General features: G+C 37.1%; 1 protein-coding gene across 26 annotated transcripts in view; it reads right to left on the bottom strand.

The window, feature by feature from the left end:
* Window positions 1-345: 345 nt before the first annotated feature.
* Window positions 346-15,552, bottom strand: part of MAGI1 (membrane associated guanylate kinase, WW and PDZ domain containing 1) — a 526,393-nt gene continuing 511,186 nt past the window's right edge. For 13 of the 26 annotated variants that reach the window (XM_030205202.1, XM_030205204.1, XM_030205210.1 and 10 more), the window contains 3 exons: window positions 12,532-12,678; window positions 10,523-10,661; window positions 346-3,018 (listed from right to left, as the gene is read on the bottom strand). In XM_030205202.1, the coding sequence (XP_030061062.1) occupies window positions 2,276-3,018; window positions 10,523-10,661; window positions 12,532-12,678 (1,029 nt within the window). In that variant the 3' untranslated portion in view covers window positions 346-2,275. Of the gene's footprint in view, window positions 3,019-8,649; window positions 8,739-10,522; window positions 10,662-12,531; window positions 12,679-15,552 lie in introns of all 26 variants that reach the window. The other 13 variants (XM_030205208.1, XM_030205209.1, XM_030205212.1 and 10 more) reach the window with 3 other exon arrangements.

The following is a 15,552-nucleotide window of genomic DNA, read 5'->3' as shown; positions in this document are numbered from 1 at the left end:
CTGGCCCTGTATACAACTGGATTTTTGGATGTTTTTTGTAAAACGTCCAAAATCGGATTTAGACGTCATATTGAAAATGTCCCTCTAAGTGTATTAGGGCGCAATATTGCTGGCATTGCCCCGAAACAAAAAAACATTAAAAGCCCAAATGAAACAAAACTTCTCATAATCACCACAGAAAAAAGTAAACAAAAAGAAAAATGTTGGTCTGCCCCATCACCGATATGTTCACTGTCGCACTGTGAGGCCTGGAGAGGAGGCATTGGATTACGAACCTTCTTTTGGGCTATGGTTTTCCTCAAGCTTACTAGTACAATCATACATTTTATGGAAAACTTTATTTGATAGTAAAAATAGCATTCACAGACTTCTTCCTTTATAGCTACAAATACAGTGCGTTTCTGTTCCAAGGAAAACTTCCACTGTGAAATTCCAAGTCTACATCTGTAACACCTCATATCATTCCTTATAAACCAAAAGTGAAAGAAAGCTATGAACAATGTTGCATTTATATATGCATAGTGTTTTATAAAAGGATTGGCCCACATACCTGCTTTGATAACACAGAAAAAAAGCATTATGTTCATAGCACATTGCAAGAAATGATGAACACGGACTGCATACAAGTGCTTTATAGTACAGAAGCAGCCTGCCATGAAGAAATGATATTCAAACCAACAAAAGCCTTAGATTTACTTATATAGTTTCTCATTTTAAAACAGCTTTACATACCTGATTCAGTTTACATTAAAATATATCCTCATGAATCAATTTGTTCCATTTTCAGAAGTATAAACACTTATCACATTTCCTCACGGCTAAATTGTCATAAATTCTCTTTTGTACAAGGAAAAAAAGGCAACAGTTTTTCAACAGGCTCTATTAATTACAATTTAAACTCTGTACACACAATGATTGGCCTTTTTCTTCATCATCTTTTTTTTTTATTTTTCTTTGCAGTACCATGGCGACAGTGATAGACTTGCAATGTTTTTGGTGTCTGTATGGAAAATGTTAACAGTATACTTAACATCGATGCACTGTAAAGCAGCAGTTTATTTTAGTAATCCAACAGTAACGGCGAATGTTTTGGCTCAGCTAGGCAGTAATCCGTTAAAATCTTACACCGCTACAGCAGATTTACCGTACAACTTGCCACCTCAAAAAATACAGTTTTCAATTTAGGTTTTGGTGCTGCTTTATAATTTCAAATACAGCGTACTTCTCATCTGGGGTTTGCAACCAGACCTTACTTCAGTTTGCCATTTTCTGATGTCTGGAAATTACCTTGGGTCTGCGTACCAGAGCATGCAACAATAAAATAAAACCTCAACAAATCAATATGCCTAATATTTTTTTAGGTACAGTGGACAACTTTAGAAAACAGGGATATACTTTGGCCTTCCTTATCCATTTCACTCATTATTTCATCCATCATTCTCTTTCCAAGTAATTAAAGCGATACATTCTTATTTCCCTGTTCATACACTCAGATCTGTGCAGAATCATACTGATACTGCTTTGAAAAAATACTGGATGTGTTGCTGAAATAGCAGTTGAATACCCTTTGCATTCAGACATCCTTAAGGGGGCATTAAAGTTTAAACTGTTCACAGAACAAGTTATAATGCATCAACATAAATCATTGTGCTGTGTGCTTATATAAATATCCTTCATATTAGTCTCTTCAAATACCTATCCTAATTTTAGAAAGTTTTAATTCTGCTCCACCAGGAGGTCTTTCTTATCTATTACTTCAGAGTAAATTATTATACATCTCAACTTTCTCCTAAGTCCAAACTTGCCTCCCCTCAAAAAGAAAACAAAATCTAAATTACATTATAGTCATAAATCAATACATAACAGTCTGAATCGTATCAATCAAGACTGGTCATAAAATTCACTACCTACATTCTGCTATTGACTGACCTGTGTTTCTGAAAAAGGGAAAATAAAAATGCCCTAATAAAGGAAACACTTCCCAATAAAACTGTAGAGCAGGTAGAAACAAAAACCTATATCCTTATGGCCAACGTTTGGCAAATGATTTTGAGAAAAGTATGCATTGAAAAATACTTTCTTAAATATACATCAGGCACAACACTTTTTCTTAAAATATACTTTTCTTGTAAGATTTCATCTGCATAAAATAGTTGTTGCTATTTAAAGGGTGTTTATGTAGGAAACCATAAGCAATTTCTATTTTATTACCATCTTTTTAGAAGCTTTAACACTCTAGAGGTTGGAATGAGACTCAGTGCATCTCAGAAATACATCATATGCTGAGATCAGTGCTGCATTCCTTATATGGTTTCCTTTTAGGTTCAGTGGGGTATCTAGAACTTTTGATGGTATCATATTTCAGATTGTGCTCTTTCCTATCTCTATGGATAGCTTTATCATCTCTGTTTCTTTTGTCAGACGATCTTTCCCGCCTTCTGTCAGGAGACCTCTCTCGTCTTCTCTCTGTAGATTTTGCCCGTCTTCTTTCGGGTGAGCTTTCTCTTCTATCTGGTGACCCTATTTGATCCATTAGTCTTTCAAGTGATTTCCTTCGTCTGCTAGGTGACAGGTTTCTTCGATGAACTGGTGACCTTTGTCGTCTCTCAGGAGAAATGTCTCTACTCTCGTATCCTTTTCTCCTCTCCAAAGTATTCTCAGCACTCCTTGTTCCTTCTCTCCATTTTTCAGGAGATCTTTTTTGTCCATTTACCATGATTCTCTCTGGTTGTCTTTCTTTCCATCTCTCTGGTAATCTCTCCTTTCTGCTGCTTGGTACATTATTATGTGTTTTAGAAGTTCCATTCCAAGTGCAATGTTCATTGGATTGTCTGCAATACTCTCTGCTGCCACTAGGGTCCTTAACATATGTCCTTTTATCCCTATGTAGTGATGATTTGTGAATATCTGGTGGATAACTGGACTCCAGTGATGAGTTCTGTCGACTGGATGACATATTTTTCATTTCCGATACATTTTGTGAACTGGTGGTGGGACTGTTCCCGTCACTGCTGGGGTCTGTAAGGAAAAATAAAAATAAAAACAAAGAAAAGCTATTTGGTACAAATATTTGTTTAACAAAAAACAAAAACAAGGCATTCTTTTTCACAATGGTTTAGTTGCCACAGTTGTTAACGCAGTCAGTGATAGTTAATTGAAGCTTGGTTAATTTAAATGTAATTGCATACAATGAGCGTTAAATATTAGTATCTTTCTTTGCTTTGTATACCTAAATCTTTACTATGCGCCCTGTTTACTAAGTAACATAGTAGATGACGGCAGAAAAAGACCTGCACGGTCCATCCAGTCTGCCCAAAAGCCGCACTGTAGGTGCACTAACTTTTTAACTTTTTCTATGGGTGTCTCTAGTATTAGCGCTGCTAATTTTGAATGTGCGCTAAAAAGTTAGCATACCTACAGAGCGGCTTAGTAAACAGAGCCCTATGTCTTTTTTTAATTTTAGTTTATAGTTATCATATTATTTTGAAAGAAAATTCTTAAAAGGCAGTTTTAAAAAATATTTCCAATATTTTTAATACCCAAATAATAGATTTCGTATCCCAGAATATTAAACCCTGTGGGTTTGCAATGTGCCTGATTTAGTCAAGAACAAGAAAATTAATTTTGATGTACATTCAGAATAAGTGTGCTGGTGACATCTAACATTGTTCATGGAAGAGCTATGTTTTACATTTTTTATACTGGAGTATAAGAGTGTTTCTTTATTTTCCTAAATATAGGAAAGGTATCTACTTTTTCCTGTGTCTGTGTATTCCACAGTAGTAACGCTTCTTTATGAAAATGCACTAGATTAATGGGGCTTATTTACTCACGTGTGTTAACACATTTTCATATATAGGCCCCAATGGTAGTTGATAACTAGCACTTAAGGATAAATGGCTATTTTCATAAAAAGAGAAAAATCAGTGCTCAACTAGAGGTCACATGGAACACTTTTAGTTTTCCCTAAGCGTGCAGTTTTTTCAGAAATCTGTGTCAGAATTTATAAACTGCCAAACAATTAAACTATGTATACAAATAGTTAAGTATATGGAGCTAGCCATCTGTGCATTTTATTCCCTTCTGAAATTAAGGCCGGAGTTATCAAAATGCAGTAAAGGCAGGTTTTATGACACCTTGATTTGCCATGGGAATCGCCATGTACTGGTACGGTAAATGAATAATGCTGCTTGGAACCGAACTGGCAAGTATCGGAAATTTGCCCCTAGTGGTAGTACTCTAAGACTACCACTAGGAGTTGCCAGTGTCCTTTAGGATGATAGTGCTGGCAAGGACAGGAGTGTCTGGGGATTGCACCTGCCCAAAATACTAGACACCATGGATTCTGCAGAAAGGGGTTGATGCATTAGGGAGGGCTTCCGGTGTGGGGAGAGGAAGACTTCCAGGGTCCTTCCCAATAGGGGGTACATACTTTTTTTTTTGGGGGGGGGGTGCTTATCTTGGGGGACCCTAGAGGTGTTTATAGCTGGGGTGGGGCGCTCTAGCCACCTCTTCTAGTTAGAGATGCTGGCAGTAAAATATTTTACCAACACACCACAAGCCCCAGTATAGTAGTTACATATTAATGAGCTGCTTTATATTTTTTTATATGTTTTGCATACATTACTATGTGGTGACTTAAATAGCACTGCGTTAGGGCAAGATAACCTGCGTTAGTGCCCTTTAAGTTGCATTAAGAGGCACATAACCTAGATTATTTACCTAACACAGCTTGATAACTTCCCTTTTAAGAGCCAAGATGGGTCCATTTACAAAACTAAAGTAAGAATTTGCAGATACCAAGGGTTAATACCCCAAATTAATGTGCATTATTTGTAAAGTCTCCACATTAATATTTTGTCATTCATTTAATGCTATAATGGAAGATAATGCATTGCAATTAGCTACACCTACACAGGTGGCATTAATTCTATCTGTAGCATTAATAGTTAATGTAACTTCCTGTGCATTAACAGTCCCTGTCCAGGCTCTGCCCTGTTCCACTTTAGCTATTAATGTGGTAATTACTGCACATTAAGAGCTAGTACATGTTACTTACCATATTAACAACTAACACTGCTTATTAAATACAATCCATGACGGGTAGTTATTAAGATGTTGTAAAAGTTGGGCTTTTAAGGCACCTTAAACAATCACAGAAGTGGCCAACTTGTGGTACCTCAGCATCACAGGTTAGTCACTCCCATGGTACAAGAATAATGCTATTTGTGATCAATCTCACAATCAGCATTAATTTTCCAGCCCAGGAGCATTGAGTCACAAAATTGTGGCTCAACACTTCTGGGCTGCTTATTAAAGGTGTTAAGCTGAAGTATGGTTTCCCCCTCCCCCCAAATGCTGTGAGACCATTCTATAGCCTCCCCAATTGAGACCCCATGATGGCCCCCAACTCAAACCCTCACTGAATACCCCTCTCTTCCACCACAAGCCCCAAAGACCTACCTATCAAATCCTGGAGGGTATCTTAGGATTGGGGCAGGAGGGATTCCCAGTCACTGCTGTCCTTTCCGATGCCGGTTCAAAATGGCATATGCAACCTCTAGCAGTAGTTTTGTGGTATTACCACTAGAGGTCAAGCTGCCATATAAAAGGCATTTATATAGTAATGAGCTCTTTTGCATTCATTTGCATGTTTTGCATCTCATTACTATGTATTCTGTGGTGTGGAATATTAAAGTGTGTTATGGTAATATAATGCAGATTACTGCTCTATAGCACTCATTGAGGGACACAATTTATTTATTTGTTACATTTGTATCCCACATTTTCCCACCTATTTGCAGGCTCAATGTGGCTTACATAGCGCTGTGGGGCGAAAGCCTCCTCCGGTGAAGAAACAAATATAGAGTAATGTTGTGGGGTATAAATGATATAAATAAATAAATGAAATAGATATGTACAGACACATTAGGGAAACATAGAGAGGGAGGTTATATAAAGTTCATTAAATTCATAACAAGTTTGGGTTTCTTTGAGTTGCTGGATTCAGATAATTAAGTTGGGTCATTAAGATATGCTTTTTCGAACAGGTAAGTCTTCAGTGATTTCCGGAAGTTGAGGTGGTCATAGGTATTTTTCACGGTTTTTGTGTTAATGTGTGCTAGATCTATAATGCACCTTAATAATGATTTCCCATAATGTTTACAGATTTTTTGATGAAGAAATTTAGAATCAGATATCTATTTTGGAAATATATTACCTTCAATTATTTTACTCTAACATGTAAAAAATAATAATAATAATAATATCATACCATGTTTTACCAAAGGTAGATAGTACTTATTTTTCTGTAATGATAATCACACCATTTGCCTCATTTACTGTCAAACTGTGTGCTAGGTATTCTCAGTAAATCACATCCAAACCTACAGCACAATAAATTATGCCGATAGAGAATTCCATGTCCATTTGCGAATGGAAGCCGCATCTGTCACTACTGCTTTTTTATGCAAATAATTGAGCCGAAAGAAAAAAACAAATCTAAGATAAACTACTATTGTTGCCTTTCCTTGGAAAGGAAAAAGGGCAAACATTATGACCAATACTTAAAATCCGTGTTGCTAATTAACAATTTTGTTCTTCGATGTTCAGCTTTTTCAACCTAATGGAATGCACGAGGGAGCTAAATTTAGCTATTTTATATTAAAGCCACTTAAAAATGTGGTAACTTCTCATATTTCTAAAATCTTGACGGAATTCTACATAGACTGAGCAGGAGTAGAAAAAGGGAAGAGTATTTTGATAGTTTCCTGTTCCCCAGGCTTCCTAGTTTGTATTCAAGTTTTCATCAATGTAGTTTTCCTGCTTAGTTTGGGGGAGAAAAGGCGTATTAGTCATGGGGAGAGGAAATGAACTCAGTACCAGCACCTAAAGCATTTGAGGGATGCTGCTTCCTCAGGCCCCTCCCCTAAACTATGGCTATGCAATTTTTATAGACCAGTCCCCATGTGGGAAGGGCGTTGAGATCAGTGAGTTTGTGTAGGATACAGCAAAATCAGAAAATGCTAGTAGTGGGAGAACTGGAGGGCAACCTAGAATCACTGCGAGGGAGACTCAGGTGGGGGAACTACTTATAAAATCTTAGTGAGGCTTCTGATGAGAGGCAGCAGGCTGTGAGCACATGATCAGCAATGTAAGTCTGCTGGGTGGTGAGGGCTTCCTTGTATTATTATTTGTTAATCTGGTGAGTGCTTTGGGGGCAATTCTATAAATTGGCAGCTCCCTAAAGGTGTGCCAGTTCTATAATAGAATCTATGCGCTTTTATAGAATTTTAGTGTAAGGTGACATGATCGCACTTATGGCATAAATGGTCATGCCTAAACTCATCAATGGCAAATGTAAACGGATGTGCCTACATGCTCCATGTGTAACTGGTAGTATTCTATAAGCCATGCACATGACTTGAAGACATGCCCATGGGCCACCCATTCTCCACCCTCATATATGGACCTTCTGTAGTTAGGTGCAGCTTTATTGAATAGTGCCTAGCGCACATTGCCATGTAACCAGTTGGCGCCTATGATGCAGATGTCTAGGCACCAATTTACAGAATTCTCTTCCTATGTGTGTGTGCCTATGTTTGCATTTGTGTCGGTCTCCGAGAAATATGCATCTGTCAGAATATATGTGCCAAGTTTCTTGAACATGAAAAAGTGTGCAAGAGAGAGAGAGAGGGAAAGATAGAGATGAGGGTATGTCAAAGATAGCGTGTGTATGTGTGTGTGCGCTCAACATCCCCTTCTCCATCAGCCACTCTACACCAATCTTAGGAAAAACGAAATTACAAAATGCTGGTGTCGCCACATAGTTATATGGCTTATATTACATTTTACCCAATCTGGAGACTTCAAAGTTGATCTAGTGACTTTCTTGAAAGAGTTGGAACGCTGCACAAACATGGTTAGGATTTAAGCACTGAAACTACCAACCTTTTTTAAGTCAGCAGGACCATGAACTGAATCAGCTTCTGACTTTTAGATCCCATAGTGATGCAATTCTATTCCAGCTGTTGAGTGATAAAGTCAGGGGGGAAGGCTGCTTTAAAGGACTGACCCAAAAATCTTTTGTAATGAACATTGCAGTACAGAAGAAGCTGTAATGCTGTACACCCACCATCAGATAAGATACTTATGAATGATTTACTGTTGTTTGACACAAGACAATTGTGCTGCTTTAGAGTAAAATGGAGGTGCCTTCCAAAAATATTTTCCATGTTGATCACAACTCTTGTTGACAGGATTCTAAAATGTGCATTTATCTTACTTACTAGATATCTAACAAAAACATCTTCTGTTCAAGCATGTCAGTAAATGAGCTATTTAAAAAAAACAAACAAAAAAAACCCCAGCTAAACTGAAAACTGAAGAAATGGGAGATGCTAGCTTTCTAATTGGTGGAAATGAAGATGCCGAGAGACCATGAGACTTTTCTCATTGGCTGCAAATATGCTGTTGTTGTACTTTTATTATTACAATGATTTGCTAGGACGGCGGGAGCAAGTGTTACAATTCACAGAATACAGAGTGTACAGAATGAATTGCTGAACATATGAAAATATAGCAAAGCACAAGCAAATGTGAGGGATTTAGGCCACAACACAAACACCTAATATTGATTCATCTACAAACCGTAGTTTGATTATGGCCCATAAGGTAGAAGCAAGGCTCCCCGAGCTTGTCATTTCTCATACATGCAGCGATATTAGGAGGTATCATCGCTGACGAAGGAAAAGGCCAGCACCAAGAAAAGTAAAAAAAAAAAAAAAAAAAGAAAGACAAGAGAGAGAGAGAAAGAGAGAGAGAGAGAGAGAGAGAGAGAGAAAAGCAGAATATTTAGATTCCCTATAACAAAGATGAAAGAAAAATATCTTTGTATTTCAAGAGAGTTTATTTTTTTTTCCATTAAGTTGGTTAGGTGACACCCAAAGAAGGCTGCAAAGACAGATGAGAGTATAGTGACATAATTAAATTATTAAAATGTGCTTCAACAACCAAGAAAAAGACAGAACAGTGAAACAGGATTTCGCAGAAACATATTAACAACCAACGAGAACAAAATTGTCCACTGAAAATATAACATTAAAAATAAGTACAAAACTCATTACAAAAATATATAGCCTCAAGTGAAAGCATGTTCCAATAAGAGGAGAGAGATTTTGGAACTTAACATTATATTAACCATTTGGGATCGTGACAGACAAAATCTAAGGACAGCAGAACATCCTCTGCATACTAATTTTTTTTTAAACTGCATGTTTATTGCCAAATATATATTTATCTGAAAGAAAAGTTATTTAAATATGATTTTCTCCTTTGGTGCGACAAGCAGCATATGTTTCAAGATGAAGCACCATTAAGAAGGTGGTATATACAAAGTCAACTATATACAATGTCTACTAAATGATACAGAATACAGAAAGGTGCGGGGGAGGAAAAACAGCCATCTGGAACAGCATGACATAAATTCACTGCCAACAGGAATCCTTCTGCCATGTCACTTATATAAGTTTAGCTTCAAGACCACCTCTAATTCTCGACTGCGACATTCTGAATGGTAAGAAATTAGATTTGGTCACATTTGGATTTTGTTGAATGTTGACAGGAGATGAATAGAATGTCTCAAAAAAACCCATTATAGTAATTTGAAAAAAAAAAATTGGTTCATTAATTATCAAGGAATTGTGATGAATAAAGCATAAAAAGGGCAAAGATTCCCAAAATGGAGGAAAAGGAAAAAAAGCGATATTGATCATTGTTCCTACTGATACTTCAAAAGACCTTTGGTGAAGAAAAAGCCCTTATAACTAGGGCATATTATTCAATAATGAGTTTAAACAAATGAAATATATATAGTATATTCTTATGAGAATATTACTTTAAATCTAATTTCTCTTCAATTAGCATCTCCACATATAATAAAGACATTGTAAATGAAATCTTTACTTTACTTCAAGGAATGGAATACCCATCCCCATCACTTAAAACTAAAGATATTGATGAATTTTTGTACAAGGAGGATCTTATGATTACTACCCAGGAGGGTACGTACAAATCTCAAACCAACTTAGAAACTTTGTTTAACAATTTACTTAATCCTGAAAGATATGCTTCTTAAACAAGTTCCTTAATTAAGATTAATTTTGGTTCCTCATTGCGACCAATTTGAAGAATACAAGCATTGAATGGTGTTTTTCAACCACTGAAGAACAGATTGGCACAGGTTGAATGTACATTTGATTGTCAAGAAAGAAGCATTGCTAATCATTACAAATAGTGTTACGATATTCGTTCTTCATAATAAACCCCAGTCCACAGAAGCAAGCAAAGAATGAAAACGTCGAGGAAATTCAGCAGAAGCAAGGAATGTTAATCACAGTTTGCAAAAGTTGGTAAGACACTGGTGCGAAAGGCATAATACAAAAATTTCCGTTTCAGATCTTGAGATAAATCATTCATGGAGTGATGGCAGGGAAGAAAGAAATGTTTTCATAGTTTGACCCACCATATTCTGGTACAGAGCCATCTCCACGTTTCAGAAACAGACGTACTCTGCGGCCACCGTTTTTAATCAGTTCAATAGCCCGTGCGTGCTTCATGTTTTTTGTGGTTTCACCATTGATTTCCAAAATTTCATCACCAACCTACAAATACAAAAGAGAAAAATGCCAAATAAAAATCAAATACCAATGGTAAAAAAACACATAAGGAAGAGCCTCATTAATAAGATCCATTCTCAACGCAGGTCACCGGTCTTCTGCAATGAATTAAAAATTAATCATCTAATATACTGTGTATGCAAGTTATTTTTAAGGTAGAAGATGTACAAGGAAACTATATTGCTGCTTTGTATCTACTGATCTATAATCCAATGGAAAAAGTAGTAAAAACACTTTCCAAAGTAACGTACATGGCTTACAGTAAAAACAAAATCTAAAATAACCCTGCCCAGTCGACTTATCTCTAGGCCTCACATCCCATTACTTAACAGAAAAGTGACCAACTCCACTACAGGTGTGTTACCGAGTCAACAGCACCCTAGGCACTCTGAAGGTGCTGATACCCCTCCAACATTCTGGTCACTTTCTCAGGGGAGAAAGGTATCCTTTCTTGGATAACACAGCTGATTGGATCTCTAAGAGCTGAGAACAGCACTGGCAGCCTGGAACACTAATACCATGTCCCCTCAATAAGGCATTGATACCTCGGGCAACTGCTCATCTCGCCTATTCTGAAGGCCCTGGCCCACAAGGTATTTAAACATAATTTGTGGTTGCTTCCCCATTATATCTGAAGAATGTAGCCCTTGATTAAGCGTATTAGACACTTTGGAGTAAATGTGAATTTGAAAATCTACTTTTGTAGTTAATAAAAAAAGATTTCACAATATTTGTCGTATCCAGCATTGCAGTTCTCCAACACGGATAATGATTATAGAAAACAAATGTGGCAGCTTACAACGGTACAGGCATGAGTAGAGCAATATGGTGCTATCACTGTAAATCTATACAAAGTGCACTTCCTATGACTTTTAACTTTGTCTGTATCACAGCCGTTTAATCTATAATTATCAGGCAAGATACAGATGCTTTTATATGTTAAGTGTGTACAAAATGAAAAACAGGGTGCTAAAATATATAGAATACCATATAAACTGAAATATATTTATTTTATTTTTGTTACATTTGTACCCCGTGCTTTCCCACTCATGGCAGGCTCAATGCGGCTTACATGGGGCAGTGGAGGGTTAAGTGACTTGCCCAGAGTCACAAGGAGCTGCCTGTGCCTGAAGTGGGAATCAAACTCAGTTCCTCAGTTCCCCAGGACCAAAGTCCACCACCCTAACCACTAGGCCACTTCTCCACTCCTGTTATCCAACTATGTACACCCTAAGTATCTGCGAAAGCCTTGTGTTCTCACAAGGCTATGTAGTGAATATATAAAAGAAATATACAAGGCATTATATTCTGAACATACAGTCAATATCAGCTTCCCCTCCACACAGGAAGGACTAAAACAAATTTAATTCATGTCCATGCCTGAGTGTAAACTACATAATTGGACACCAATTCATATAAATATTTGATTTTGCTATAAACAAATTCTAAGACTGCACAGTTCTGAAATAAAAGTGGACTTTGTAGAATTGTACATTCATTTGAAACTCAAATTATAGTATGTTAATGGCAGCTCCTAAAAATAATTTGTAAGGGTTAAGAAATGCAGAAATAAAGAGACTAGCAGAACTGTGACCCTGTCTACTCTGATTGCAGATAGGCTAATGCAGCCATATTTAAGGCACATTCTGAATCAGAGACCACACAATACCTATTGATCTGTTGGATACTGGAGATACTTATGTACTACCAAAAGGGATCAAAAGGTACAAACAGCCATATCGGGGGCCACATATTTCAAAACACTATGAATTCACTTGGTAGGAGATGAAAAGGCAAAATCCACCCAAGACAGTAACATCACAAATTAGGATTTTCTTATAGTTTATATGCTTACCCTCATCTTTCCACATCTTTCAGCTGGACCATCCTCAGCTAACCGCAAAACATAGAGATCCATGTTATATTCTCGGCCACCTCGCAGGCTGAATCCGAAACCTTTCAGTCCTCTGTCGAGCTCCACTGTATAAAACTCTTGGTCCTGCTGAATAACGTGAATAAAAAGATATTGGAAGAAAATGGAAGAGTAGGTTCAATCCAACAGGAGCAAGTTCTGTACATCAAACTGACTCTGCAATTAAAACTTGAGAAACAGATGCAAGTGCAAATACAAATTATGCTCGGAGTTTATAGAATAGCATGCAGACAGATGCACCACAAATCCAATTAGTCCCAATTAAGTGCATTAATCATTAATGCCCATTAATTCATACTTGATAGCTCATTAACTAATTTAGTTTTGCGCACATCTTGGATCCGTGCCAAAACTTCAGCACCATATATAGGATCTGGAAGACAATGTCCAAGCATGTCATAATGATGACATGTCTTTTGTGAGTTAGGAAGAACAAGGAATATATTATTCCTCTTACAGTGCTGAGATAAAGTTTGTGAATCCCATATATAATAATGTAAAAATTCTTACAATAATACCCTTATTGAACTAAAACCATTCTGATGGAATTAAAAGGATATAAATTAAATAAATCTGTGTTTCCTAATCCACAATAATATAGTAAGTACAAACAATGAGACTAATTAAGAAGAGGTTTGAGAAGCACTAAGTGAATTCCTAGTTTTCTTAGCACAGTTAAATGATTAATTGGAAATCAGGTGCTTAATAGGGAAGGACAGCCATTTCCATTTTATCCATTTCCATCTGGCCATTTGGCTGTTTTGTCAGTTGCTGATGGTAGTGCCCACTACGTGGAAATACGACGTGCCGAACATTGACATTTGCACATCATCCAGTCCTCATCTTACAATCTATTAATTTATAAATAATAATACCACAACTCATCATTGGAATTAAATTTTGGCTGCAGCTTTATTAACCATATATAAATATACAGTGATACTTCGGTTTTCATCGATAATCCGTCCGAAAACAATCGGCGAAATCCGAAACCTACGAAAACCAAAGCAATTATTTCCATATGAATCACTGAGCAGGAGAATGCTTGGTTCGCCCTTTGTTTTCACAAAATTAGCAGCGAGGTCACGTAGGCATGCCGACGAAATCCGAGACATTTTTCGTGGAAAAAAATCGACAAAAACCGAAACCGGCGATAACCGAAGTCGACGAAAACAAAGATATTACTGTATAACTCAATTCTATAACTTAACCTTTACCCAATACATTAAATTCTTCCATACCAATGTTAGCATTCCCAGAGCGGGTTAACAGTTCAGAGCCATTCGGTAACGAAACTGGCTCTCTGACTTGTCCACAATTACCCCCTTATTCTATGTGACTCACGGTGCCGTCAAGCCACATCTCACTCATGGCGGTTCCGCCCACAAGTTACTTTTTCCAGCAAAATAGCTTTTAACCAATATCTAACTTAACCGCATCTGGTGCCTCTTTATCCCCACATATCCGGCTGACTCAAAAGCTACTACCAACCTCCTATTCCCCAACCAAACTCACATACCAACCATAACCATCCCACAAAAATCATTATACAATAAACCCACAATATGTCACCAACTATCCATTGTAATTAAAGACAAACCACACAACACAGGGCAGGTTGGGAAGGGCACAAAATCCTAACCCCTCATCCACTCTCACCAGCTCCTGCCCACCCAAATAATGATTTTAAACCGCCAAAAACCCTTCTGTTTACCCACAACCATTCCTATGACAACCACCAATCCTCACCTCCCCTTATCATCCAATCACCCTTCCTCTCCTGTTACTACCCTACCCACACTTCAACATTAACCCTCTCAACTCCTTCTTTCATACCATTCTATCTTTTCCCTACCCTCACCTCTATTAACTATTTATCTCCCTTCCTTCTGGCTCAGTCAATGTTATTGCCCCAACAGTCTAAACTGTAGGGTCTCCATATCAGAGAGAGGATGCACTCGTTTCCCGATACAGCACATAATCTTACTCTAGTTTGTGTATGCTACGTACTTTGCACATGTGCAATACTTTAATTCATGCATACGTGGTAGTTCCACTATCAGGACAGTGTGCACTCTCTATCTGAAATGGGGCGCACTAATATTGGTGAATGACAAAAAATGAAATGTCATTTTTTTTCTGTTTGTTTTCATTTGGTGATGACATGCGATGAAGTAGAATCTATTGTTACACTTCCTATGTCATTACAAACAACAGTTCACCGCTAGTTCTTAAATGTCAGAGTCAATGTAGTGCTTTTAAAACACTGTTTCCTCCAAAATAGGGTTCAACGCAGTGTACAAAAGTAGAATATATAAAAGTTACAAAGCCAAACAGTAAAAAAGTATAAAATATCTTGATATTTCCAAATAACAATTTTACATTTCAGATCGCCCATACAAGTTTTTAGCATTTTTTGAAATTTCAAATAATTACACTCTTATCTGAATATATAATGGAAAGAATTCTATAATGGAACAATAACAGCAGAGAATTGTATTAACTACCCTCAAAAATGTATTTTTATAAAAACAGGAAGGCATAGAATTAACTGATCTCTTAAGCAAGAAGAATGACTAAACAATGATTTCGAAATCATATCTATCTAAAGCTGAGAAGTAGAACGATGAACAATTTGGAACTGTAAACAGGCTGCCTTAAATAATATACGTTCATTGACAGGTAACCAGTGCAATTTTACCATATAACTTGAGACACTGACATACTTATGCACCCTAAAAATTAATCTTACTGCGGTTTTCTCAATAAGCTGAAGCCTCCTCAGAGATCTTGGAATTCAACCCCAAGTAGAGAACATTGCACTAATCCAGATGCAGACATATCTGGATGAAAAAATGATCGTATTAATCGCAATTGTCTCAACTTGAAGATTGACTTCCTCCATAGTGGACTAAAATTTCTGGAGCTTAATCCAAACGCTAA

This window comes from Microcaecilia unicolor, chromosome 6 (assembly GCF_901765095.1).
Source record: "Microcaecilia unicolor chromosome 6, aMicUni1.1, whole genome shotgun sequence".
NCBI classification, from domain to species: domain Eukaryota; kingdom Metazoa; phylum Chordata; class Amphibia; order Gymnophiona; family Siphonopidae; genus Microcaecilia; species Microcaecilia unicolor.
Note: the sequence above shows the minus strand (reverse complement) of the source record. Positions and strands in the feature narration are given on the sequence as shown.